This window comes from Anastrepha obliqua, chromosome 2 (genome assembly GCF_027943255.1).
Source record: "Anastrepha obliqua isolate idAnaObli1 chromosome 2, idAnaObli1_1.0, whole genome shotgun sequence".
Taxonomy (NCBI): domain Eukaryota; kingdom Metazoa; phylum Arthropoda; class Insecta; order Diptera; family Tephritidae; genus Anastrepha; species Anastrepha obliqua.
Window position 1 is genome coordinate 10,482,917 of NC_072893.1, and position 24,619 is coordinate 10,507,535.

Below are 24,619 nucleotides of genomic sequence, written 5' to 3' on the forward strand. Positions count from 1 at the left end.
CATAATTAAAAAAAAAATACATTTCTTACATATATAAATTGCAGGAATATTTCACGCTTAGCGCGCGAGGAGGCGAGGGTAAAAACTAAACTTTGTTTGCGCCAGTATTACCTAACAATAAGACACTAATTTTTAAAGCTTTTGTTATTGTTGTCGCACTTTCAACAGGTCTCCGCGATATGCGCTAGTGCCTAATTTTCTATGACTTTTTTCGAATTTTTAACTTTCCTAAAATCGCAAACAACAATGGAATATCTAAGATGTGATGTGTACCGCTTTCAGTCTGACTTGCACGATTCCGCTAATTTCTATGCGTTGGCGTAACACTTTGAGTGTCCAGTTGCCCCTCCACAATGCCACGTTCGGCGCAGCGCTTGTAGATGTACAGGCCAAGTAGTGGAATGGGTGTTAATATGGCCACGGAGACAGGTATGACTGTGGTTAGATCGGCTTCCGGTTGTGGCAAACTGAAACGCAATAGGAATATCGCAATGCCGGTGTTTTGTATGCCCGTCTCAATGGCAATTGTTAGCGCATCGACGGCGTTACGCCTCAAAGCTTTGGCCGCGCACCAGGCTAATATGTAGCCCATCCAAGGCAGTGCCAAACCGGCAAGTATAATCTGCGGATCAATTAAATCAATATCAAAAGAATGTATAAATTGGACTAAAATTAACTTACCTGCCATGAGAACAACTCAAACAAGTAGAGATTGGTGATGATGGCAAATACAATAATGAAAAGTATCAGACAAGTGGAAATTGGCCTGAGTAAGCGCACCAGCACACGCGTGAGGCGTGGTGACCAACGTTGTATGGCCAAGCCAATGGCGAGCGGCACTACCAGCGCCACTGCAAATGTTGCGATATTTTCGTAAGGCACCGTAATATTGGCACGATCGAAGATTAGCCTGCCCAGCGTGAAAATCCACAATGGCATCATGCCAAAGGCGGCGAAATTGCTGATTGTGGTCATCAGCACGGAGAGATTTATGTTGCCACCTAATATGACAGCCCAGATATTCGATGCGCCACCACTTGGCGAGACCCCCGTAAAAAAGAGGCCCAGCTGCAATTCTGGTGAATCGGGAAAGCATAGCACACCCAGCCCATAGCCGAGCAGTGGCATTATAATGAATTGTGTCAGAAAGCCAATGATGGGCGCGACAGGTCGTGCCAGTAAGCTGCGCAGCACCGTCACATCCAAGGCAGCGCCAAAGTTGATATACAGCAGGGAGACGAGCAACGCCACGGAGCCAGTGAAGACATGATCGATGATACGCGTTTGTCGTATGATCGTTAGAGTGAGTGTGCCTTCGGCGCTTTCGGTGGTATTGACGCGATGCACATAGATCTTGGTGGAGCCAAGGAAGATAGCATCGACTGTGATGTTGCCGCGCCAGACAAGTGTTGCGGGATTAATCACATCGGCGGGAATGAGGTACTCTACACATGCCAGTTTCGGGTTTTCGCTCAGTACTTCAAATGCGGAGTCCAGTGGCAAATCTGTTAATGTGGAGGAATATTAGAGAAAACTGTAACAAATAAATAAGTAAATAACAAGAACAATTGGATTACGTACATACATACACTTAGGCACAAAATAATGTAATCGCGATATTTCAAACAGTTTTGTCTCTTTTTTTTTTGCTTTTAATTTTTTTTTTATAAAAATATAGCTCATTCAACAAATATATGAACAACAGTTTCAAACCTTTTTTTTATTTTATTGTCTTTTTTATTTTTTTTTATTTTCCTTTTATTTTAACCAGTTTTGTCTAGTTTTTTCATTCTTTTTTTAATTTACATTTTTTTAAATAAAAATATAGCTCATCCGACAACAAATATCATAAAAATCAAAGTTTCCGACTTTTTTTATTTTATTGTATTTTTTTATGTTTTATTAACTTAATTATCTAATTTTATTGATTTTTTTAATTTAAATTTTTTATTTTTCTTTAATTATGGATAAGTTCGTGCGGTTTTACAACAGATGGCGTAACTTGATTATTATTCCATCGATCCACATTTCCAAACATTCATTGGAGAGCTACTGTCGTAAGGCACAAACGTCAGTATAAGTTTTTTATTTGAAGCGTAAACAACAATATTTTTACCACACTTGAAAATGTCGAATTTCGTGCCAAATAATGTGTTTTTGCGGGGAATTCTTTAATATGAAGAAAAAAGCAGCCGAAAGTCATCGTATCTTGGTGGAAGTTTATGGTGAGCATGCTCTAGCTGAGCGAACGTGCCAGAAGTGGTTTGCACGCTTTAAAAGTGGTGATTTTGGCCGCGCCGCCAAAGTTCATGGATACCGAATTGGAGGAATTGCTCGATCAAGATCCGGCTCAAACCCAAGAAGAGGTTGCAAAAACTTTGGGAGTTGATCAATCAACCATTTCCAAACGTTTAAAAGCCATGGGAATGATCCGAAATTCAAATTTCGAAAAAAAAACAGCACGAACTTATTCATAGACCTATTATTTTTTTTTTTTTTTTTTACTTTTTTATTTATTATTTTTTTATTTTGTTTTAATTTTAACCAGTTCTGTCTAGTTTTTTTTTAACTCTAATTAATTTTTTTTTAATAAAAATATAGCTCATACCAATATCATATAAATCAACATTTCCGACTTTTTTTATTTTATTGTATTTTTTTAATTATTTTTTATGCTTTATTAATTATTTTTTTACTTGTCTTTTCTCTATTTATTTTTTATTTTCCTTTGATTAATTTTTTTTTTACTTTTTTTATTTATTATATTAATTTTTTATTTTGGTTTAATCTTAACCAGTTTTGTCTATTTTTTGAAGTTAAACTTCTTAGGCGTCGATGGACGAGCGAGAATGAAAGTAAAATTTCAAAGCCATGCAACGTTTTGGGCATTTTCGTTCCGCGAGAGAAAAAAAAGATGAAACGTAGAGGAAAAGGAGAGAGAGAGAGAGCTATACCTTATATACATATATCTTAGATACACTTTATGCTATTTTTCCTGAGTTCTTCCTTGTGGTTTCTAATTTCTAGTGAGAAATAACACTGCCTATTTTGGCGCTTGTTTATTGGTGCAAACTTGTAGGAAATATATTTTTGGTGCCTACTTATTGGCCTTATATTTCCTTGGTGCCTACTGTTTGGGGCGTTTTTTGGTTCCAATTTTTTGGCGTTTTTTTTTTGTGCCTACTTTTTGGTGCTTATTTCCGCTATCCATTCCGGCGTCGGATTTATTGGTATTATCTTGCGGTAATTTGTGCCGTTGCTGCGATCCTGGAATCGCTGCGTTTGTGCGGGTGATAAACGCTCGGAGTAGTGCGCGTTGTTGCCACGGTTTGTTTTCGACCCTTCTCCGTTTTTGATAAATTTTGTCCATTTGTATTCTCTGCAAATGTTGTGAATTTATTTAGATATATATTCTTTCTCTCACTCTCTTATTCTCTCTCGGGTCTCTCCCTCTTTCTTTTCCTTAATTAACATTTTTTTTTAATAAAAACAGTTTCCGACCTTTTTTACTTTATTTTGTTTTTTTTATGTTTTATTAATTATTTTTTTAATTGTCTTTCGTCTATTTATTTTTAGTTTCTTTAATTAATTTTTTTTTTTTTTTACTTTTTTTATTTATTAATTTTTTATTTTAGTTTCATTTTTACCAGTTTTTTCTATTTTAATTTATTTATTTTTTTATAAAAATATATCTCATTCAATAAAATTTTCATTTTTTTTTTATTTTTATTTTATTATAATTATTTTTTCAATTTCCTTTATTAATTTTTTTTCTTTTTTTTCTTTTATTTATTCATTTTTTATTTTGATTTTATTTAACCAGTTTTTTCAAGCTTTTTTTAATTTGTATTTATTTCTTTAGAAAAATATAGCTTTTTTCATTTCATTTTTTTGTTCAATTTAATTCTTAAAATTATTTTCTTAAATTTCGTTTTTGTTTCATTTTTATGTTTTATTTTAAGTTTTTTTGTTTTTAATGTTTTTATTTATTTTTATATTTTAGTTTTCTTATTTTTAATTTTTGTTTTTGTTTTTTACGTTTTTTTATTATTATAATTTATTATTTAATTATTACTTTTTTGCTAAATATGGTTGTATCTGTAAGACTCAGTCTTTTAAGGCATTTCAACACACCTTAAACTAATATACAAAATTAAAAATCAAGTTCTTAAATCTAACGTAAAAAATATTATAAAAATTAAAAAAATGTTCAACAAAATTTCAAACTTTTTAATCAGAATAAAGAATAATAACGCATCAAATTTTAGTACAATAAAGCCCGTTTGAAGGGGCTCGAAATTCTCGTTACTTTTTGATAATTTTTCTCCCAGACGATATCGCACATTTTCTCCATCTAACGAATGGCCGTCATTTTTTCATAATGGAGAAATTAACGAAATTAAAATAATTGCGAAAGACCGTATGCGATGGAAACGTTTTGTGGTGAACATAGGGTCTCCATTCGGGAAAAGGAATGCAATTTGCTTTGAATTTTTATAAATATTTTATACAAATTTAAACTTTGATTTATGTAAATCTATAAAAAAATTATGAAAAAATAAACAAAATAAGAAAAGTAGTCAGAAGTGGTCAAAATATCGCGATTATATTATTTTGTTCGTAAGTGTATAACTACGTACATACATATGTATTTGAGAAAACAACAGATCTGGAGGTAACAGTTTTTAAGGTAATTAATCTTAAGAGTTTAAATATTCTTATGGTTTCTTAAGAAGTGGAAAAAATAACTCAGTAGAAATATGTTTTGTGAAAAATACAAAAATGTGAATGCATGCGAGTACATGCATGCATAGATATGTATCTAATATAAAGGGTGCTCAGTTTGGAGGTACCTTTTCCAATAGGGGTTTTTGACAGATCACGCGTGATTACTCTCAAACTAAATACATAATTTTTTTTCAGTATTCAGTGACATTTCATCATGGAAATACTTCCTCTCACGTTTACAAATCGTAAAATTGTATTACGAAAATTTACGCTCTGTAAAAAGTATGAATGAACAATGAATGACGAACGATATCGCGCCATGATAAATGACTTTTTGATGCTGGAAATTGAAGCGCGTCAACTTCACAACATTTGTTTCCAACAAGACGGCGCTTGCCATACAGCCCGTGAAACAATGGAATTAATGAGTCATCGTTTCTGTGAGCGATTTATCTCTCGTCTTGGACAAATGAATTGGCCACCAAGATCGTGTGATATCTCATCTTTTGACTTTTATTTGTGGGGGTATGTAAAGTCTAAATGCTTTGTGGGTAAACCAGCGTCGATTGAGGCGTTGAAAGCCAACATTATTGAAGTTATATTCACGAGATATCGACCGACCGACCGAAGTCCTCCAGCGAGTCATTCAAAATTCGTGTTTACGGATGGCCGAACTACCGCGTAGTTGTGGCCAACATTTGAAAGGGATTATCTTTAAAAAATAAATGTCATGAATGGTTCTACACAAAAGTAATAAAGATTGTCCAATCAATTTGAATTTTCATTGTTTTTATTCAATTTAAAATCCAATACTTCTAAATTGATCACCCTTTATATTGAATTAACACATCAAGAGTGTAAGCAAGTGTTTCTTTCTAATTTTCCAAAACTTATTCAAGATGGTTATATTTACAGACTCTCTTGCATATACTCGTAAAGAAGTTGCAAATGGCTTCCCGCCCTTCTCTCGCATACTCGTATATTTGCAAAAACAATTGCCTTCCTATTAATTTATCCAGTGAGTGACGATAACAGAATCAAATTACCCTCTGTTATTTACTCTCTCTACGTTTTTGCACAATTTACCTGTAAGCTCCAGCAACACTTCAGCACTGGTGCTCATATGCATTTCCAACTGTTGGGGTGTGAATTTCGCATGCCAGTTGGGGGCAGCTATACGTGCCGCCCGCTTACTGTTCGCGCCCGTTGTGTTGTATGCTGCAACCTGTTGCTGCGCTGTCGTTGTTAAAGCCGACACTGCGGCAAAGAAAACGCCGCAAAATATTATTGCACAATTGCTGTTACACGGATTCATTGTGGATACGCGGCTTAATACAGTTTATTTAGATATAGGTACACACATACATACATATATATATTTACTTCACTGTATGTGAACTATAACAAATAAAATTAACAAGTCATTACCGAAAGTACATTTTGTTTTTATACACTTAAAATTCGGTTATGTGCTGTAGAGTACGTGGATTTCTCCTACTCTCATACGTGCTGCTTATCAGATGCAGGTGTGAAGTGGATGTGGATGGCTTCTTACATACTTAAGTGCCTTTTTTTTAAATTTCAATACAATTGCTCACACTTGACGCATGTATATGTATTATTATATTAAGTAATAATATTAAGAAATGGAAATTAAATCACAACAAAATAAACCAAAAATACACGAAATGCGACGAAAAGGTGGAAAAACACCGAGACCAACACGAAGTCGCGACACAAATAAATCGGCAAAACAAATGCTGAGCGACCACAGCACAATAATTGGATAGTAGCCCCCAATCCACAACACTCAAAGCGCCAATGTTGGATGTTTAGTGTGCGGCTCTCCGAAAAAGTCACTCAACAATTCAACTGGAGTCTGTCTTTGTGTGTACGCGGTTCCGCTCATTTACGCATTCATCCACAACTGTTTCGATCATTTTCGTGTAAAAAACAGAAGCAGTAAAAAGTGAATGATTACTAGCGGCAACGCGCGGCAGTTTTAGCACAGCTTATTTTTAAAAAAGTTGATATATTTTTGGAACCCAGGGAAATTTTTCTCTTTAACCGATAATCCCACAACAAAAATCTGCCCAACAACGTTTACCGCATACCTCTACTCACTCACTAAACTTTAATAGCGACTTGTTGAGCGTCAGGCTGTTATTTGTTAGTACGATGTACTTGTTTTGCACCTCCACATACAAACAAGAGCCAAGATGCTCGTCAAGTAACTTTGATAAATTATCATTCGTTTGCTACTCTTGTATTTATTATCTACGATAACAATAAGTAGGTGTGATGGTTGTGAGGTGTGCAAGTATATGTATGTGTTGTCTTTAAAAATGATCTAGAGATAACATTTTTATCTTTTTTCTTATGAAAGACCAGTAAATGGAGTTTTTTTTCTTGACAATAGTTGGAATAATATGGAATAAATGTGTAAAAATGATAAACTAGGAAATTATGATTATTGGAGAAATTAAAAAATAATTATATAAGTAAATGAGCAATTTTATAAGGAGTAATTTAATTTAAGTGTGAGAATAGAAACACATTTTCTACCTTAGGAATAACGAGCAAATGCCCGACATCCGCATGCTCTATTAGATACAAGAAGACACAATTACTCATCCAGTTCACAAGTGCCAAATATGATTGGCGTACGACGTCATTTTCAAAAATTATAAATCTTCCGACAGATTAATTAATTTTGCGCTACCTTGAATTTTAATTTTAACACCTTAGGATATACTAACCATTTTTTCGCCTACCAGCAAGCGATATATAAACTGATTGTAATGAGGAAGCCGGCCAGTTCTACATGATCGAAACGACTCGGATTTATGATCGGCCGAAGACTGTCACTCCATCAGTATTCCTCAACATTTTTTGGGAATGCATGTATATGCTGTTACAAAATCCTTTACAACAACAATGGGTTGGTGCACGACTATCATTCAGATATGCATAGATTTAAAACTACGGGCCCGAAACACTAATTGATAGTAACGATTTTTCTAACAGCGACCGCCTCTCGGCAGGCAATGGCAAACCTCCAAATGTGCAGCCATGGACAGATAAATAGCACAAATGTGAACCTTTGAGTTTGTGAGTTAAGTTTTTACTAAGAACTCTGATTTGATCAAATTAATTTGTTTGTTTACATTTATTACCGTTATTAAGCTTACATTTATGCGAGGAATTTGCGGCCTTTTTTCAATGGAACTTTTTGCGCTCTATTTTACTTTATTTATGCTTGTTTGCTGTTTTGAAGTGGACACAAATTTGGCACATTTTAACTTGTGCAGCGGAGAGTAAAACTTTAATATTGTTTCAGCGACTTTTAGTATACTTTTTTGTTTCTTAAATAAAATTTTAAAGTAATTACTAAAAATGGGACGTGGAAAACATTGCACGCAGGAGAAAAGAGCTCTTATATGCCGTCAAAACGGAAAAAGCTATGCAGAAATAGCTGAAATGGTGATGTGCTCTCGGAAAATGGTTTATAATGCTCTTAATTTAGTTAAGAAAGATTCATCCTATCCAGGGCCGTGCGCACGGGGGGTTTTGGGGGACGAAACGCAGCAAACAAAAGGTATGCGATCATCAGAAAGATTTGATGAAGTTACTTTTGATTACAAAATATTTTTAATGTATATTAATCTAATATATTCTTGTATAAAACAGAACAGAAAAAATATTTTATTTCTTTTTACATGTAATCCCTGCACACGATCCTTAAACACTCAACAAAAAGGCAATTTTTCTTTACTAACTCTTTAAACGTATATAAAGAGAGGTTGATCGCATTTATCAAATATTATTTGTGAATGAAATTTCAATCCCCAATCCCAGCTGTTTGGCCGCATAAGCAGAAAAAAACCACTCCTCTCAAAAAGACATATCAAACACCGACTTCCCTTTGCAAAAGCCCACAAAGACAAATCTATTCAGTTTTGGAAAAACGTACTTTGGACCGACGAAACCAAAATAAATGGATGGGACCAGATGGGAAAACTATTATACCACGTCCAAAAAATCAACCGCTTAATCCTAAGTTCACAAAAAAGACGATTAAATACGGCGGCGGAAATATCATGGTTTGGGGAGCTTTTTCCTGGCATGGTGTTGGGCCGATTGTTCGCGTGGTTGGTAAAATGGATAGATTTTAGTATTTGGATATACTCCAAAATAAAATGGAGCCATTTGAGTTTGAGTCTATGCCATTAAATTGGACATTTATGCAGGACAATGCTCCAAAGTATACTGCAAAGACAGTGAAGCAATGGCTGAGCCCTGATCTCAATCCAACAGAAAATTTGTGGAATGACGTTAAGGTCAAAATCGCTAACAAAAATTTTAAAAATTTTGATGATTTGTGGGCCGCAGCTAAGGAGGCTTGGTACTCGATTCCAAAGGAAGGATGCCACAAGCTTTTAGAAAGCATGAAACGACGGCTTGAAGAAGTAATCAAAAACAGTGGATATAGTACAAAATACTAATCTGGTAAAACAATATTATTACTTAACTATCTGATTTGTTTTACTATTTTTGCTTTTATTTGGAATTTTTTAGGATGTGCTATTTATGTTTCCAGGAGGTTTCGTGAGTTATCAACATTCTCGTAAATTATAATAAATCAGAACTGAAAATCTTTTTGACCATGTTTTCTTTAAAAGAGGTAGTAAACATTTTTTTTATTTTTTATGTTGCTTTTTTCCCAAAAAAAAACAAAAAAATTATTTAAAAACAGTTCAACTCTTTGCTTTCAAAGTCTAAATATGCTATTTATATGACCATGGCTGTATTTCTATCATGAAAAAGTTGCTCACAAAAAACCATCTGCCATAATTAAGAGGAGGTGAAACGTCCATCTCTCTTATATCCGTACCCCCATCCGTTCTTATATCGAATTGATTTCTGGCTTTTAAAATTTTTTTTTTTGCTGGTGGTCTTGTGCAATTTCTCCGTTATATGGAAGAAGCCAACAAACAAAACAAAAAATATCGGAAAATCAACGCGAATTTTCAGCCAATTTAAACATGCAAAATGTTGTATCAAAATTAAATGGGCTACAAATTTATCCAAAAAGTCTGATTAAAAAGTTTGAAATTTTTTGAATTTCGGATAAAGTTTGAATCATTGAGTTATATGGTGTTGAATGATATGCACTTCGACCCACAGTCACTTGTGTCCTCTACTCATCACGTTATCTCATCAAAACACAGCGCACTTTATAAACCTGAGCTGGAGCTGGATTGGGCCGAGCGTATGCGGCTTTCTTCCGGCCGGGATATCCAATCTAAGGTGTGCTGGAGTTTCCGGTGATTGGTCACAAAAAGGGCATGAATCAGTCATATGATCTTTGTGTTAGTATGAATTATATTTTTATAAAAAAACTATAAATGAATAAACAACAAAAACATTACAATACAACGCTTTCACTTTATTGTGAACACGGGAGTGCATATGTACATACAAATGGATGATACTGTTATGAATGCGGAAAGCGGATTGTTAACTATCCTATTTATATGGGGCTCTCATTAGTTTCATCGTGTCAGCTTACACGGGCCTGCGCTTATGTTGGTGACTGTAAACACCATTCCACTCTCACCTACGATATGATTGCCTACCTCTTTGCTCTACATAGACTAAGGTCAAGCTGGGTCGCAGTCGTACCAAAGTGCAGACCAACAAAAGATCTCAAGTCGCTAGACCGGCACCATTTGGAACAAAGACAACTTACAAGGCGACATTAGTTAATTACTTATTTCGAATTATTTGTCTACTCTCCTCTTGCCTAATACAAATTATGTTGTTTTTGTTGCTTTTTATGTGAATTTCTTTCTCTTCAAACACTTAGGACATGTAAAAATATTTTCTCTAAAACACAAAAAAAATATAAGCAAGATTATATTGTGAGTTTATAATTATGCAATGGGTTGTTGTTGTTGTAGTAGCAGCCTAAACATTCCTCATACATATTTGGGGAATTCTGCTGGAATGGCCGGCCTTGGTCGGATATATAGTAAATCCGGGTCGTTCCGGTTACATAGAATCGACTGCCGTGGAAACGGGTGTAGTTTCATTAACTTAATTGATAAGAAAAATATATTGGTCCAGCGGTGTGATTCATTTGTGCCAAGTCACGCATAAGTCTACGCTCATTTATAATTTTCTTGCTTATCTCGTTTTGCATATGAATACATTTTTATATACTATATACATATATTTTTTTAAGCAAAAAATTTTACCAAAACACTCTTATCAAATACGTGACTTTCGCTATTTATAGTATTCCATTCACTTTATTACAATTTTTTTATATATGTATGTATAAACTTTATTAATGCAAATTACAACAAAACCAATTGGTATTAGAAAAAAAAAAATCTCAATAATAGTATGTTTACCTTTGCAAGAGCTTGAGCCAGAGATGGGCTCTTAGTATCTGTAGTGATCTGGCTTGAAGGGGCCAGTCTGTGGCACATCCAAGTATTTGGATTGCTCGGCGGTCAATTTCGTCAATTTTACACCTAATTTCTCCAAATGTAGACTGGCCACTTCTTCGTCGAGGATTTTTGGTAACATATGCACATCGACGTTGTATTTATCCGCCTTGGTCCACAATTCAATTTGTGCCAAAACTTGATTACTGAACGAGTTTGACATCACAAAGCTAGGATGCCCATGCGCACAGCCCAAATTCACCAAACGTCCTTCGGCCAGTAAAATAATATGTTTGCCATTGGCGAGGGTGTAGCGATCTACTTGAGGTTTAACATTTATCTTGTCCTTCGCATTCGCATTCAGCCATGCAACGTCAATTTCGCAATCGAAATGACCAATGTTGCAAACGATTGCATCGTCGGACATGTGCAGGAAATGCGCTCCAGTAATGATGTCCTTGCAACCGGTGGTGGTCACAAAGATAGTGGCTTCTTTGCATGCTTCTTCCATTGTGGTAACTTCGTACCCTTCCATGGCAGCCTGCAGCGCATTGATGGGATCGATTTCAGTGATAATAACTCGTCCGCCGAAACCACGCAGCGCCTGTGAGCAACCTTTGCCTACATCACCATAACCGGCGACGCAACACACTTTTCCAGCAATCATGACGTCGGTGGCGCGCTTAATGCCATCAATTAACGATTCACGGCAACCATACAGGTTATCGAATTTGCTCTGGAATTATGAAAGAAAAAAATTGTGAATTTGTTGTATTTTAGGTAGTTGATATGTACGGCAAGCAAACCTTTGTAACTGAGTCATTAACATTGATCGCAGGCACGCTCAGGCGACCCTCCTTCATCATTTTGTACAAATTATGTACACCGGTTGTGGTTTCTTCACTCAATCCTTTTATGCCTTTTAAGTACTGTGGGAACTTCTCGTGCACCAAATTAGTCAAGTCACCGCCATCATCAAGTATCAAATTCAAGGGCTGACCATCGGGGAATACCAACGTCTGTTCGATGCACCTAAATTTGAAATAATTTAATTTAAAAGTCATTCAAATATTGTTGTTGTTGTAGCAGCATAAACATTCCCCATACATGTAAAGATTTGCCAATAACAGGTGTTACAGGTGAATGGATTGCGCTATCGAGAGATGATTAACGATTTTTAATGGCCGGAATTGGATGGTATTGATCTGGACAAGTTTTTTTTCAACAAGACGACGCTACGTGCCACATAAGCAACGAAACCATTGATCTTTTACGGGAAAAGTTTCCGGACCATGTTATCTCTCGAAGAGGTGATCACAGTTGGCTACCGAGATCTTGTGATTTAACACCTTGTGACTTTTTTCTTTGGGCCACATGAAAGAGAAGGTATACGCCAACAGCTCAGGGTCGATTCAAGACCTCAAAGATGGAATTCGTGAGGCTATCGAGGACATAGGGCAGTCACTTTGCAATACGGTTACGGAAAATTTCATGAAAGGGAATATTGTCCTGTAAGCGTGGTCGTGGTGGTGAATTGATTGATGTTATTTTTCACTATTAACGGCATACCTTCCTCTTTATTATGAAATAAACATCCCATCATTTATATTAAAAAATAGCATTTTCCTTTGAATATCAAAATAACACCTCTTATTGGAAAACCCTTTATATGGGGAACGCTGCTGAAGTCACAGTCCTTGGCCGAATATAATAGCTCTTGGTGACGCTCAAGCATGCATGTCCAGCAGGCTTATATGTGTGTGTGTCGGGTGACACTCGTACTTTCTTCGCGTCACACATACTTGTTGTCGGCCTTTGAATGATGAAAATCAAAAAATTTAGATATTAGCGTCAAGCACCCGACACGCACACATATAAGCTGCAGAACATGCATGCTTGAGCGTCACCAGGAGCTATAAAACCATGTCGTTCCGGTTACGTAGAATCGACTGTTGTCTAAATATACTTCGAACATAAGCCAACTATTACGGAAGTAATTTCCAAATACAAAAAAAAAAAACAAAAAAGGAAAACAAAAAAATTTAAATGTCTTATTTGCGACTTACCACAAGTATTCCTCATCGGTCTCGCCCTTCCATGCGTAGACTGGTACACCAGTCTTGGCTATAGCTGCAGCTGCATGATCTTGTGTACTAAATATATTACAGCTTGACCACTGAACCTGAAAACAAAAGAAAGAATAGTTCCAAAACTTAAAAACTTTATCTACTCTTTTATTATTGCTAAGCGAAAAGGTTACTAATGTTATCGCTGTAGCATCGCTTTGAACTATTAGCCCTCTAAAATTATCTATAATAGCTTGCTCAGCGGCACATAATTACGTACGTGGAATACGTGTGTTATGAATAATGAATGAACGTCATGAACTCGCATACGTTCTAAACAAAAACAAAGGAGATAAGCAGTTTTAAGAATTTACGGCCTTGGGCCGCCTCTCTGTACAGCACCATTATTTCAATAGCGTCATTACAAAAACAAATTTTAGAGTAGGCAGAAATGACCACAAGCACTGATTGTATATGCTGTGTAAAAAAAATCATGGCGATATCTTTAAACAGCACCTCATTAGATGAAAATATTTAACGGCATACCTCCCTCCAGCTTCCCCGAGAGTCCCGCGTAACTTTGGCACAATTACGTTCTGGATACTGTAGCAGGTTAAACTCCTACTTATCCAGAATCGTCGCCGACGTATTAAACATACATATGTCCAGCATGTTAAGGCACCCCGCACGACACTAACCACCTTTTCAAATGCCCCACCAAACCCACTCATCTAACACCTCTCTCCCTCTGGACCCAACCCGACGAAACAGCGAGTTCCCTGGGCCTACCGTTAGATGAGCTAGACGAAGACGACCGGCAACTACACTACACTGACGGGGCGAAGATACTGCTACAACAACAACAACAACATGAAAATATTTACTTTTACAGGAGTCTTAGCAAATCAAAAACTTTGCAGCCGCTTTTCTAGACTTTTTGGTTTTTAGTGTTTTTAAGTAAATTAACAATATGTTTTACTCACTTCTGCACCCAACTCGACGAGGGTTTCTATCAATACGGCCGTTTGTACGGTCATATGAAGGCATCCAGCAATACGTGCGCCCTTTAGTACTTTCTGTGGTCCATACTTCTGGCGAATTGCCATTAGACCAGGCATCTCATTCTCCGCGATTATGATGGCCTTACGGCCATACTCAGCGAGACTGATATCAGCTGAAAACGTTAAAAATTATTAATAATTTTACAGAAGACTGCAACTAATGAGGATAATAATCCCAGGTGTTTTCAGCGAAATGGGCTAACCTCATTTTTATACTCACCAACTTTGTATTGTGGACTCATTTTATTTTATGTATAATTTTCACTTAGGATCTGTAAAATAACAGAGACTACACTATTTATGGTTAGTCGTTTGAAATAAGTTGGAATAATTTTGCGGGAAGCGATCACTTACCCACAACCGGCTCGAATAATGATAAAGGAAAAAGTAAACTTAAAACCAGGCGTGCGTTTGGCAAGAAGATAGATTCGCCGCGGAAAAGAAGCATGCCAAGGCGAATTCATGCAAGGTGGCAGCATTAGTAAAAAAAGTTTTATAGATAGATTGTTTATGCAATTGGTGGTAAATTTCAATCAGAATGCAAACATTTTGACATTCCAATTACCAAAATTAACGTAAGAACAAATCAGCTGATCTACTACCAACACCAAAGAATGTCAAAATACATAGTACCGAATTTGCTATGTCGTTAGAGCCCATGAATAAGGAAAAGAAATTACTTGTTTGTGACGAGGAAGAGAAGGCAAAAGCAGTGAAACACACACATTTTCTTGCAATGAAAATGCGAAAAACTTCGTTCGAAGGCTTTATATTAATTTGCGTTTTCACAATTTAACACGCGGGGCTTTGTTTTAATTAAGTTGTTTAGCTTAAATCTCACAAATTACAATATTACCAAACTATTTCCTGCATTTTCACAAACATGTGATGTCTCCTCCTTATGTTTATTTTGTTCCTTAGTTTTGCATTGACGTCAGACTTCTCAACATCGCGAAAAATAAAGTAACTGTTTTGGGAAGACGCCACCTATAGTACTTAATTCGCCTTGAACAGCACCTAGTACGAATTTGTTTTTGCTGGATGCCCTAAAATTATATATACAGGGTTAAATGCGCTTGAACGGTACACTAAATATTTGGCACACCGAAACTCGATTTTGTTAGAATATATTGGTTTCCTTCTTATTTTCAATATCAAAAAGGATTTAATTTAGAGGCAATAAATAGAAAACGCGCTTCACTTCTGCATTTAAGTATGGCGATGCCAAGAGCCAGATTAGCAAATTTTCACCTTCAAATGAAATTCTACCAGCTGAATCTTTAAAAAACGCACGCTAGGTACTATTTTTTTTTTAACGTTTTAATTTCCAATAAGCACTAAATCTACACAGCACCGCTTTTTTTACAACAGAGACCGGCAAAAGCTAAGATTGTATTGGTGACATAAGAAAAAATCGACGCAACCACTGCTTACGTTGCTTCGTTGCCGCTTAAAAAACGATTGATTGGAGGAGTGTAGATTTTTGTTATTGTTTTTTTTTTACAACCTTGGTTTTATCGTAAACAAACCGCCGTCATATCGCCTGTAACGTCAGCAAATCAGCTGATTCCCTAAAATTCATTTAAATGATCTGATATTGGCCATATCCTCTGAATTCATTTTAATATGTAGCATAAGAATACGTGTGAAATTAGCGAGCATAATCTTGATGCCTAATTTGAAATTCACCAAATGGCACAATGCCTTAATTGGTAGCACGAATTTTGTGGCATGAAATAAATTGTATGAAATAATTCCATTGTATAAAATAATTCAATTTATTTCGTTCCCTTGTAACGAAAATCTTGAAAAACATGATGCATTTTATATTTGTAAAGGCATTTTGGTTGTTAATGCCATGAAACAAAAATACAAGTTCGGGACACAATGACAAGACAATAAAAAAACTTAATATAATAACAATTTATTGCTTATTAAATATATAATATTTGTAAGAAGCAACATTGAAAATAAAGCAGTGAATCTTGACATAATTTACAGTTAGGCGTTGTCCTGTATACAATTTCTCTTTGGGAACATAACTATTGTCATATAAGAGAATATTAATGGCAATGGATTGGATTGGAAAAAATATTTTCGATATGGCAGCACACTAAATTGAATAAGTGGATCTTATTGGAGTCTACAAAAACAGAAATGTGGTGAATTGATACAGGGTTGCAGTTTATTTTCTTTTTCAAAATAATTGACGTACATTTCGATATGTTGACTTGACTTTGACTTGATTTATTGGATTTCATTATTGCTTTTTTTGTAAAATATTATATTAAAATGGCATTAAGTTATTTTTGTATTATTTTATTTAGTTAAAAAAAAACAATAATAACTTTATGTGAACGCACTACCTTGATTTCAGTATTGCCAATGAGCGCAAATAATACTTTTTTTCGAATAGGCATCCAATTGGAAATTTTGTGAACACAATTTGCTCATCCCTGTTTCGTCTGTTTCGCAGTTGTGCGCGAGAAGCCGAATTGATGAGACGCGAGTGTAATTTGTGCTGGCTGAGCTGCTTTAATGAAATTTCTGTCAGTAGTGGTAAATTGGTAACTTTTTTTCTTGAGTGTACTTACATTTTTCAGCAAGTTTAATTGAACACAAATGAATTAAAGTGAATTGGAATATAAATACAAAAAATACTATATTTCAAAACAAATGTGTCAACCACCGAAGTGAGAAGCTGTGAAAATAACAATAAATAAAATACAACAGTTTTGTGTGTATCTTCACTGCTGAAAAAGAAAGCTTTCGTTTTAGCCCGAAAAAAAGAGTAAAATGACTGCAAAGGATATGCGAGAAACCGTCAATATTTGATGAATACAAGTTCTTTTCGGGTAAATAAGCTTAAATAATTTTTATTTATATTTAATAAGTGTAAGAAATGTGTTAAGTTTATAAATGCGCGTAGTCGTGTTGGCCAGAAGCGAGAAAAAAGAAGGCTTCGTCGAAAACGTCGACGCTTCCGATTGTTTTCTAAATATGGATGTGTGTGTGTGTGAACTTAGTTGCTTTGTTGCGCTTATTCTCAAATATAAAATATGCTGACTCGCAACAGCAAACAAATGCAATAAAAACAAGAACAAAAATTATGGCAACAATAAACTCGAATTTCATAACAAAATGAATTGTTCGCTTAGAGAAACAATTTAGAGCTGCAATACTGCACCCTGTTGGCTGCTACTCATTGCTGTTGGCGGTGGTTGTGGCAGCAGCAAGTCATTTGTTAGATATAAAAATAAAAAAAAGCTATAGTAACAGCAACAACGGTGACTATTCGACGACTCGTAAAGGCAACGACGCTAGCGTCGCATAAGCAACAACAAATAGGCACATACGTGCGAAAACAGTATACGACGTAAAGCAACGAAAACAAAAACAGGTTTCTACATGCACGGCGACGACGTCAGCGCTACTGCTGCCGCGGTTGTACGTTGAAAAGGTGGGGCAGAACGCCACCAGTGTTGCCAAGGCGGCCCCTTTCCGGTTGCGCGCGCGCTCACTTCAAATGTTAATTTTTGTTGGTCAAATTTCGAAATGTTATGATTTGAAATTCAAAGAAGCACGAAAAGGCGTGAAAGAGAATGCGTGTATGTGTGTAAAAGAAAAAGGTTGATAAATAAGTTTGACAAGGCAGAGTAGTGAAAATGTTGGGTTTTGGAGGTCAGCGGCAGATCAAACCAGAAAAGAGAATCGTGTTTCATTTAATAAAATGATGACGTCAATTTTGGACTAATTCTACTTAAGGGGGTGGTAGGGTTTAGCGCTAAAAAAAAAACACTTTTTTTTAATTTTTTACAGAAATATGGCTTAAGATACTTTAATAAAATCAGTTGCATGTTATTGTACATCTTTTCAATAAGTTTTTAAAGAATATTAATAATAAAATTTTGACAAATAAGCCCATGACAGAGTTTTTTTGGAGATATGTTTTTCGAGAGGTGCTCTGCGGTGCCAATCGGCATTCGTCGTAGAATCATCTGAAACTAAAAAAGTCGAATTTTTCAGTTAAAGTATGACGTAATGCTCCCCCCCCATTAATAAATTTTTTTTTTTTTCATTTTTGTAGTTTTGGTGGCAAAAAAACGTAAAATGAGCATTTTTGGCGAAAAATTTCGCCATATTTGTAAGTGAAAAACAACCTTAAAAAAAAAAAAAATAAAAAAAAACAGTGGGGGGGGGGGGGGGGGGGAGGAGGTATTTTTGATTTAGAAAACGTGTGCCAAATTTGAAAAGAATCGGTTGAATAGTTTCGGAGTTGTGATTGGCACTGACTTTTAAGAAGTCGTTTCGGGAAAAACGCGTTTGAAAAAATGACTCTGAAAAATTATCGATGCTCCGCATTCGAGGTAGAGTGCCTACAAAGGCTATAACTTTGAGAGTTCTGCTCCGATCCACTTAAAATTTTAACACAACATTCTTGAAATGATTTACTATAAGATGAGTGAAGAAAAAAAATTTCGATTTTGTGACCCTAGCCCCCCCCCTTAAGCAACTAATTTTTTTAGACATTTTGTTATTAAACGCCATATAAAGAACCAAATATTTTTAATCGTTGAGTGGGGTGTGGTGTGTCGTAATGTTGCAAATGCCAGAAGACTGCACAATTTGGAAAACATTCAGTCATTTGCTCTCTTCAGTGGGTTGGTGGTCTTCGGAAACGCAAAGGTCTTGTTGTTGTAGCAGCATAAACATTCCCCATACTTACATACAGGGAATGCTGCTGGAGTGACAGTCCTTGGCCTTATATAAATCCGGGTCGTTTCGGTAACGTAGAACCGACTGTCGTGGAAACGATCTTTTAGTTCTATTCTACTCTATTCTAACCGCACGCGGACAAAGGTCTCCAAAACTGTTGGTTCAAACAAGTCCATCTCACCTCCATACTTGTCGTTTATTTGCTGCAAGAGCCATTATACAAAAAAACAAAACCCAGAGAAACAGTTCGAAAGTTTTCAATTTACTACGCCTGCCTAAGAAGAACTAAATTCACATTTTCATCTGATGAGAAGCTGGTGCTAGATATCCGCATAAATTTTGTAGGCAGCATAAAAGAAGAGTTGGATGTAATTTTATTACCATTATTACATATTTTTTTATTGACACTCTCTCAGCAAATGACTGATATGACCTCAACCTTAGGCTGCCACTCTAACGAACTTTAACCCACAGTCGGTGAATATTGGTATGAGACACTCGAGTCGTTTTCAAATGCGTACTGTTGCAATGATGCCTCAAAAAAATTTTTACGTAAACGTATTCATATTTGTTCTTTTTTTTAATTTTCATTCAAAAAAAATATTAACGTGAAAAGAAAAATAATTTGATTTTAGTTGCGCATATAAGTACATTTATTTTTTTTTCTGGTGCGACCCACCCACGACTCGGATTTATATCAGCCCAAGGACTGTCCCTCCAGCAGCATTCCTCGTACATGAATGGGGAATTTTTATCCTGTTCCAACAACAACAATAGGCTTATGCACCATGAGCACAAGTAATATTAAACAAGCAAGTTGGTCGAAATTATAAAAAAAAAATTAAATAAATACTAACAGTCCCGGCGCAATTTGCCCCGCCCGAATTGATTTAAAATTAATGGATTACTTATTGAATTCTGTTGTCAATGCATTCTATTTAGGCGGAATGTGAAGAAGTTGAGGGATTGACGTGTCAAATTAAATTAATGCTTCGTGGCAAATTACTTTGTTTTTTAGCATTTCAAGACTCAAAAATGTGAGATTTAATTCGGGACATATTCAGAGTACGACCATAATTATTGACTCAAATTTTAATGTAATCGAATTAAAATACAAGTTCTCATATAAAATCTATCGAATATCTATTTTTCGGGGAATTTTAAAAATTTTTTCGCTGTAAAATTTTTCCTTGGGCCGCAACCCAAAAATAAACAAAAATCACCACATAAATAGGATGCTCAGATCACAAAAGTTATTGAAGCCTAAATGCAAAACTTTTCTTAGAACGAATCACAGAATGCAGAGGTGTGGTCAATAACAGATTGTTAACCGGCTCTCAGCGATTTTGAAGGAAACAGCTGATTCGTTGCCCTAAATGGGGCCATGACTTCGCTTTGTTTACGACAAAACTGAGATTGTGTTATTGATATACAAAAAAAAAAACCAACACAGTCTTCGACTATACTCGTATAACTTCGTTGTCGTCTGAACAACAACGGATTGGACGACTGTGTGAGTACGAGTGAAATGAGCGAGCACAATTCTGCTGTCGAATCCCCAATGGCGTGGCATCTGAAGTTGCTCTCACAATTTTGATTCAGATGTCCAAACATTGTAATCCATTATCTTTTCTCTTTTAGTTCTATTATACTCTATTCTAACTGGAGGCGGACACTCTTTTTCACACCATTTGATCGAAAATCTTATAAATTTACAGAATTCAAAAAAATATAAAAAAATAATTTTGATCCCGGAGGTGGCATTCCAATGGTAATTTATGCTAAATTCCAGGAAGGACTTGATTGGGTGATTGATTTCGACGGTTTTCTTCAAATTGATAGAAATGTCTGTATTTTGAAGAACAAAGCAATGTCATAGATACACGGGAGCGTGTCATTATTCTGTATTACAAAATTCTGGGAGACACAATTCTGTAAATTGCAAAAAAATTCTGCTTTTTAAAATTCTGCTTTCTAAAATTCTGCTTTTTCAAAATTCTGCATGTTTAATGCGAAAAATTCTGCTTTATTCAAGTTTTGTGATTTTCGTCATACAAGAAGTAACAAAACAAACATTTATTCCATAAATATACATATATGTATATGTTTAAGCGATAATAATATTTTAGTTTAGTCAATTACATTTAGTGTGACTTAATTCATTTCTTTTCTTAATAATCCTTCGCAGCGGTTTGTTTTTTAGAAGAGTTCTACGCAAAAATACTGTGGATTGCGTAGCCGGAGTTGGACTGATGAGGGTTATTTTTTTGAAGCGCGGCCGAAGGCCGCCCACGCGAAAAGAAGTTCTACGCATAAATACTGTGGATTCTATCGAAACTGAAGAAAAAATTATTATTATTATTATTTTTTATTGAATATCTCGAATAATAATAAAAAATAATAATAATAATAAATTAAATTATTACATTACCTCTTTAACATTGTTAACAATATATTTCAATACAGAATTTTGTAATACAGAATTTTGAAAGCAGAATTTTAGAAAGCAGAATTTTAAAAAAGCAGAATTTTAAAAAAGCAGAATTTTAAAAAAGCAGAATTTTAAAAAGCAGAATTTTGTTTTTAAAATTTTGTACATACAGAATTTCGACACCAACCCTAGATACACATAAGTGATTCAGATGACGAATCTAATGAAAGAATAAGTCAGCCCATAACATCGTACGGTGAGGCGTTACAACTTTTAGCGAGTTTAAAACAAATTGCCAAAAACAACTTTCTAGTTTTTCGATACATCAAAAAATCGAGAGTCATTTTGAAAATGAGCGTTTTTCAATCAAAGCGGTATTTTACAATGTACTTTATTTATCTACACAATTGTTCACAATAATAGCAGCGCGACATATGGCAAAGTTTCGACTATTTTTTTAAATACATTTTTTTATAAAAATATATTTCATACAACAAAATCGGAGTAAAACTGAAAGAGTCAAACTTAAAAAAAAAACAAATTCAAAAAAGTTAAACAAATTTTTGAAAACTTTGTATAAAATTAAAAAAAGTTAATAAATTTCTTCAAAATTTTGAGTTAGCATTTTAGAAAAATTCTAATAAAAATTTAAATTCTTATAAAAATACGTATATTGCATACAAAAAAATCGCAACAAAACTGGAAGTTTCAAACTTTGTATAAAATAAGAAAAAAATTATTTTTTATTTAAAAAAAATTTTTAGTCAGCATTTTTAGTAATATTCTGTTAGCCCATTTTTAGTATAATAATATAGTAAATTGATAATAATAACATCTAATCATAGTAATATTTCTCTCTGTGGAGATCGCTTTGGTGCGTGACTAGCATTCGGAAGTGCGTAGGTTCGAATCTCCGTGCATGAAACACCAAAATGATAGAAATAATTTTTCTAATAGCTTTCGCCCCTCGGCAGTCGCTGGCAAACTTCCGAGTTTATTTTTGCTATGAAAAAGCTCCTCATAAAAAATATCTGTCGTTCGGAGTCGGCTTAAAGTGTAGTTCCCTCCATTTCTGGAACAACATCTAGACTTTTCCCTGTGGAAGTTTCACTTTAGTGAATAATTTTTAGTTTTACTTTTGCTTTTGCTTTTACTTTTACTTTTAAAAGTCACCAAATCATATGCGCAGTGCCTCAAATTAATTCTCATTTGTTTTCCAATTCAATAATTAAAAAAGATATTCCACCATCTAATTGCGCCATTAATTGCGAAAGGCAATAAATAAATCGAAATTAGTATAACGGGCGTGTGCTGGCTGCGCTCGCGTTGCTGACCTGCCGAACACAGTGGCACAATTTGCATGATATCACCAGTGAATTATGTGCTTATTTACCTACATGCATTCATATAATACGTATACATATATACATAGAATACATACATATATACCTATAAAACTTACATATACACATGCCGATTCACCATGCGTTGTTGTTCTACCTCACAGAACTATTGTCAGCGAATATTTCTATGTTTGCTTTTGCGCATTCGTTTGACAGTCGATTATTTTCGAGTGAACTACTTATTTGTTTGTCAATTTCAAATATTGAGTTTGCTCTGAGTTGTTTTGTTTCCTACCCTACATCATCATTGCAAAAACAATGCGATTTGACAGTTGTCTATCAATGCACATGCATACATACATATGTACATGCAGTCCTTTATCTGTCGTCGACTTCTAGCATCTGCCACCCTCCCCGCTATTATATTTCGAGAATACGCATTCAGTGGATTTACGCTTGGAAAAGTGATTTCCTTGCTCTTACCTACATATTTCTATAAAATAAAAAAGTATATATGTGTTCGTATGTTTGCATGGACATATAGTACATACCTACATCGCCATTTCCATTTGGATTTTTCAAATCTATTAAATTTATCCGTCTATCCGCGCGTAACCTGTATGAAAAAAAAAAGAAAATCATATTTCGATGCACACATCTTTATACATATGTGTGTATGTATGTATGTAGGTGTGCATATACTCCCCATGATATGCTCAAAAGATTCTTGATCCATACACTTCTTTGCAGACTTATTTATTCGCCACTTTATTTTATTTTTATACTCTTATTTTAATATATCGTGTGTGTGTGTGCGTGTGTTTGTCAATTTTAATACTATTTATTTTGCGCCATTTGTGTGCTCTTTGCCTTGGATTTAGGAACATTTTTTTTTATTACTTTGATTGTCTCCTGTTGGTATTCTCTTTTTCCATTTGTCTCTTGTGATGTTATTTTCGTTAGGTTGTTCTTGTTGTTTTTTGATGTGTCTCATTTCTTTAGTTTTAGTTTTTTTTTTTTTGTGTTTTGTTGTTGTGCAGCGTTATTCATTCTCAGAGTTTTGGGATTTTGCATTTGTTTCGTGCCGCAACTTTTATTTTTTCGGCAGCTATCATCATCACGTATTGGTCGGCGCTTTACCAAGCTCGTTCAACGCCCGCGTGCGAACGTGTGTGTTTGCGTTGGAGGCATTGGCGGATTACGTCATTTTGCTAAACAATTTTCAGTTAGTTGGTAGTCACTGGCTCGCTTACTCAATAACGCGCAGCTATGTATGTATGTATGTATTGTGTTCTGAGTTGAACGAAGTGGTCTTTCAAAAGGCGAGGAGTCAGTTGAGTTCAGTATTTGTAGTCACCTTGATTTGTAATTTATGATTTTACATGTGTCTGATTTCGAAAATAAATTCTTCGATTTATTAAACGGTCTAGTTAAACAGAGAATACAAAGCTTTCCAAAGTCTATCGTTTCAGTCATCTAGTCACATTATTTCTTTTTAATTAGTTATTGTTATTAAAAAGAACAGAAAAGGAATAAATGTAATGCTCTGCTTTTCTTTTTAATAACGCAGTTCAACAGCATTTTTCGTACAGAAAGGCGGTTACAGAACTTGAAAGTTCATCATGAGTAGGCCAGTTTTGTTAAATATAGTTATAATTCAGCCAGTCTCAGGTTATTTTTTACAGTGCGTCAAAGTTTTCAAATTTTGGATATTACGTTTCAAAAGTATTATAAATCAATTTCTGACTTAATTAAAATGATATAATTGCAGCGAACATTTTTTTAGTTGTTGGGCCGAACTCCTCCTTCAATTTGTGGG

At 35.0% G+C, this 24,619-nt stretch overlaps 3 protein-coding genes across 3 annotated transcripts in view; 1 reads left to right on the forward strand and 2 right to left on the reverse strand.

Moving 5' to 3' along the window:
* Positions 1–6: 6 nt before the first annotated feature.
* On the reverse strand, positions 7–6,822 carry LOC129236743 (P3 protein). Its single transcript, XM_054870935.1, has 3 exons — positions 5,815–6,822; positions 682–1,505; positions 7–622 (listed from the first exon to the last, which is right to left on the reverse strand). Exons 1-3 carry the CDS (start codon positions 6,041–6,043, stop codon positions 302–304), a joined length of 1,374 nt encoding a protein of 457 aa, XP_054726910.1. The 5' UTR covers positions 6,044–6,822; the 3' UTR covers positions 7–301.
* Positions 6,823–11,006: 4,184 nt separating this feature from the next.
* On the reverse strand, positions 11,007–14,730 carry LOC129238895 (adenosylhomocysteinase). Its single transcript, XM_054874121.1, has 6 exons — positions 14,665–14,730; positions 14,531–14,599; positions 14,233–14,423; positions 13,250–13,365; positions 11,990–12,215; positions 11,007–11,919 (listed from the first exon to the last, which is right to left on the reverse strand). The coding sequence occupies exons 2-6, from the start codon at positions 14,550–14,552 to the stop codon at positions 11,179–11,181; spliced, it is 1,296 nt and encodes a 431-aa protein (XP_054730096.1). The 5' UTR covers positions 14,553–14,599; positions 14,665–14,730; the 3' UTR covers positions 11,007–11,178.
* A 2,168-nt stretch (positions 14,731–16,898) lies between these two features.
* The window catches only part of LOC129237073 (neuroglian-like), a 96,657-nt gene continuing 88,936 nt past the window's right edge, over positions 16,899–24,619 (forward strand). Inside the window, exon 1 of the mRNA XM_054871473.1 lies at positions 16,899–17,047. The gene's annotated coding sequence lies outside the window, so the exon portion shown is untranslated. The remainder of the gene's footprint in view (positions 17,048–24,619) is intronic.